The sequence below is a fragment of the Plasmodium cynomolgi genome (assembly GCF_000321355.1).
Source record: "Plasmodium cynomolgi strain B DNA, scaffold: 0030, whole genome shotgun sequence".
Lineage (NCBI taxonomy): Eukaryota > Apicomplexa > Aconoidasida > Haemosporida > Plasmodiidae > Plasmodium > Plasmodium cynomolgi.
The window spans coordinates 1-4,495 of record NW_004192663.1 but is presented as its reverse complement, the minus strand read 5'-3'; the positions used below and the strand labels follow the sequence as shown (position 1 = coordinate 4,495).

General features: G+C 27.0%; 1 protein-coding gene across 1 annotated transcript; it reads right to left on the bottom strand.

Moving 5' to 3' along the window:
* Positions 1-914: 914 nt before the first annotated feature.
* On the bottom strand, positions 915-3,696 carry PCYB_001640 (hypothetical protein; the record flags this gene model as incomplete). The annotated part of the gene is made up of 4 exons (XM_004227586.1): positions 915-999; positions 1,071-1,660; positions 1,979-2,770; positions 2,857-3,696. 2 exons carry the CDS (start codon positions 3,694-3,696, stop codon positions 1,979-1,981), a joined length of 1,632 nt encoding a protein of 543 aa, XP_004227634.1. The 3' UTR covers positions 915-999; positions 1,071-1,660.
* Between the last annotated feature and the right edge of the window lie 799 nt (positions 3,697-4,495).

Sequence of the window (4,495 nt, the reverse complement as noted above, 5' to 3'; positions counted from 1 at the left end):
ATCTAAGGAAAAAAATTGGGTTAATAAAATATATCATTATATATGAATACAAAGTTTATCAGTATTTTATTAAAGTAATATTAAATAAAGAAATGATACTATCATAACAAAATTATTTATAAATAGTATGAATGTATACACCTTATTCAGTGATACATATTATGAGCTGCATATTCTGATATATGTATAAGCAGAAAATTTTATGAGATAAAACTTATTCCTTATTTAGGAATAACAATATTTTTAAATAAGGTAAAAATTATATTATGATTTTTTTTTTCAGGGTTCAGGTTTTAAAATGATTTATGTAATACATACTTTGTACTGCCCCATGAACTATTTTACGGCACCCCCCTCCTCTTTTCACCCCTTGGAAGAGAAAAATTAAATGATAACTTATTTTGGTTGCAGAGGAATAATTAAAGGCGTTTATCCATTAAATTTGCTGATCTTTGATCAAATGTAAGAATAACAATTCTACAATAAAAAGGATGTCATATTAATAAAAAAAATATAGGTGCACTATTTTACCTTTGCCATGGGGGAAAACACAAAATTGAGACTATAATTTGATAGATAAAATTGTCTTTTAAGTGAATTTCTCTTTCATCATTTTTCTTACATGTTAATGCTCGTGCAAACTTCATGATGAATTTACGTAGGTTGATAATTCTCGGTCAACATCACGAAAGCAGACTTACGCCGTGTGATAAGCTATACGAATTCGTTCATTTTGCAATCCTTCGCGGTTGGGTTGTGATTTGCTGCGACTTACTGCTTGGGGATTTCTTTTCTTAATATTTTGTGAGGTCGCTTTTTTTCTAATTTGTCTTCTATGAATCCAGGATCTCAGCGGAGTGAACTAGCATGAGGAGGAAAGTGAAGCACAAAAAAGTAGCATGAAAATGTGAAAATTAGATGAGAAATAGAATTATTAAGTAGTAGGTTTTATACATAGTTACACAAATTTGTTCCATTTTAGAGTTAAGAATGTGGTTACTTTGTAAAAGACGAAAAGTGTAAAGAAAATTCCAAGGAATAAAAAAGAGGATAACGCGAAAGTATCAAACGAGTCGCATATTAAACCTTTACATGACTTTGCGATATGGCTCCTCCTGATAACATCATGATCAACTGTTATGTTTTTGAATACCTCTTCTGCGGTTTCGTTAGATTTTTCTTTTCCTTTTCCTTCTTTTTCTTCTTTTTCTTTCTCTTCTTCTACTTCTACTTGGCATCCAATCTTATATAGGAGATTATTTGGAAAATAACTTATATCGCACTTAAAATATTTTGGACATAACTCAGAACAAGCGCGTTTCGGATAACTATAACAAGAGCAGCACTTGTTGATATAGCTGTAATACAATTTACTGATGTGTTTAAGATATCCACAATAAGAGTTACAATTATTCCCGCCGCTGTATGTATTGCATTTCCTTATTTTATCGTAATTTTTAAAATAATCATGTAAAAGCTTTTCTTCTTTCCATTCCAAGAGATTGCCGGTAAAAGAAAATAGACACTTATCTTTGTCAGGTAATTCACTATTAGCCATGAGAACTGTTTTGTTTAGCTCTTGAATAACGGATTTGTCATAGACATAGTTAGTATGACTCTTAAATATATTTATTATTTTCTCATATACCCAGTAAGTCATATACGCGCAACGATCATCTGGTGAATTTGTGTCTTTCAAGGTTTTTGATAACTTTTTATATTACTTGCAAGTTTGGGGCACAGTTTTTTAAACTCTTCACTATTTTCATTAGAATTAATTATATTCGCACAGTATTTAGCACATGTGTTATCATCAGAAGTAACCTTGTTGAGTTTATCATATATTTCATATGCAGATAACTGTTTTAGGATATTTTCCTGAAATTAAAAAAAAAATAAGAGAAAATTATAATATTACATAAATGGTTTATATTCTGTTTTAAATAACCTTTTATTATTTTCCTGATAACTGAAACATTCAGATAAGCCAATACAAAATATATTTTAGAAAAAAGTAATTTTTTACATATTCTTTATTCCAAGGTTGTGGATTATCTACACTTTCATCTGTAAAAGTCTTACACGATTCTACAGTTTTCGATAGAGATGCTGCCTTTACTTTTTGATGCAATGTTTCTATTTTGGGAAATGCGGGCAAAATATTACTTTTACAAAATTCCGGACTATCTGTTTCAGCATTATATCTGGACCATAGTCTCAATAGTTCTATATAGAAATTATTATTTTTCGTTACATGATATTTGTGAATGCCTTCTTCAAAAAGATCAATGAACTTTTTGAAGTATTCGGTGCATTTGTCTTTGTCATGTGATTCTGTAATAATCTTATTATAATAATCGTGCAAATGATGCAACAGATCCATTTCTTTAATAACTTCGTCATCAATATTATATACTATATATTTAAATTTATTGTAATTGGCAATGGCCGGGAATTTATTGTCCAAGAGTGCATTAAGGACATCCATAAAATCAGTAGCACTCATATAATTATTTTTTTTTAATTCTTTGTTTAACCAGTAATTCAAATATCCTAAACGTCTATTTCCACTAGGATCATTTTGAACATTATCAAAAGACAAATATGATATGAACAATTTACAGAGATCTTTAATCTTATCGTAACCTTCTACAGTGTATTCTTCTTCATGATTACAATAATACTCTGAAGGTGTAGAATAAGCATTCGATTCTCCTCGAGCATAAGTCTCATATTTTTGATAAGAATCTATGTTCCAAAAAATGTCATACTAAAAAGTAAATAGAAAAATAATAAAATATGAATATATAAAAAAATGTTTCCTCTAGATTACTCATAGTTTATTGTTAATAACACTAAAGCATTTAGATAAATGGATAAAAAAATATATTTTTTAATAATGAATGACAATATACTCGTTTGTCCATTAGTTTCTCTTACATTTACTAAATTTTTATTCCTAAATGATACATCTGTTATTTTGAAATTTTTTAATTGCTCATTAATTAAGGTGTGTAATGTTTTTGTATCTATGCTGAACATGGATATTTGCGAATCAGTGTCACATGAAGTTTTAATAAAATCTAACTCCTTATCAATAATTTTATGCTTAAAGTTCTTCATTTCATGTCTATATGCCTGAATTGATTGTGAATTATGATCCATTAGCATATTTTCAAATAAATGAAAAATATAACCTATGTATTTGCAATAAGGAATCTTATTAGCCATTATAGTATCGTTAGCCTGCAGTTCCTCTTTTATAATATCATAATGATCTAAAAAATCATAAAGCGCTTTTTTATTTTTTAATAATTTATTATTTTGTATTCTCAAAAAATTTGCACTACATTTGATCCTTTTACGACGATGCAAATTCTTCTTTTCCAGTAATTTATGAAATTTATAGTAAAGCCAATGAATATTAAAGGAATCGTATTTCTCATTACTTACTTGTCCATATAACCAATATAACAAGTATTCACAACATTTGTTATCAGAAGCTTCATACGATGGACATAAAATACTAAAACTTGATAATATGTCTTCTATATTACGACAAAGTTGAAGGGTGTCCAAGTTCATTTTATAAGGTTTTTTATGGTTATCATTTTTATCATCGCATATCTCATAGCTATCACTCTTACTGCTTACCTGACTAAAAAGTTTATACCGCGAGTACGCTTTTGATTCCATCGATAAATTTTTCTACGAAATGAAATAGAAACATCTTAATATATTTCTTTTCATTTTATGAAATGATTTTTATTGCATGTTAAGGAAGACAGATAATATTAATAACAAGTTGTATAATTGGCAATATTTGCAATGTTTGAAAATGTACATTCTCTTCCAACAGTTTAAATGTTTCATTTTCAATATCATTATTCATATTAATTTAGGATTTAAGTTTAGGTTTCAGGGTTTATGTTTAGGGATCAGCGTTTATGTTTAGGGTACACTAAATATTTTTTCATATGCGAAACCTTATCAATATCAAAAACAATTGATCATTTTATTAATATAAGGTAAATTAATTTCTTTTTTGCTCAATTATAATATAATTGAATATTCTTGTTATCTGTAATATTTTACCACCAATAAACATACTTATAACTTTTCAGATAATTTTAAAATGACATATAAGATATGTTTACGCTTATATAAAGCCTATATTTTTAAATTAAAAATATTATTAATGCATTATTCTATTCACTAAAATATTGTAATGTAACGCAAAAAAATTAAAATTAAATTTGTGAAAATTATAAAAGTTTTTACCCAACCTATAATTTCCGTTTAAGACAAAATTTTATGAGTGTTATATTTTTTTGCACCAATAATACATATAAATCAAAAATTGGAAATAAAAATATTGGATCAATATCATTAAGTAATTAATTTTAAATAAAATATAATGAAACAACTACATAATTTATAGAAATTTGTAAACAAGCCTATGCATTATTATGAGAACAAAATCTCTATTCATGTT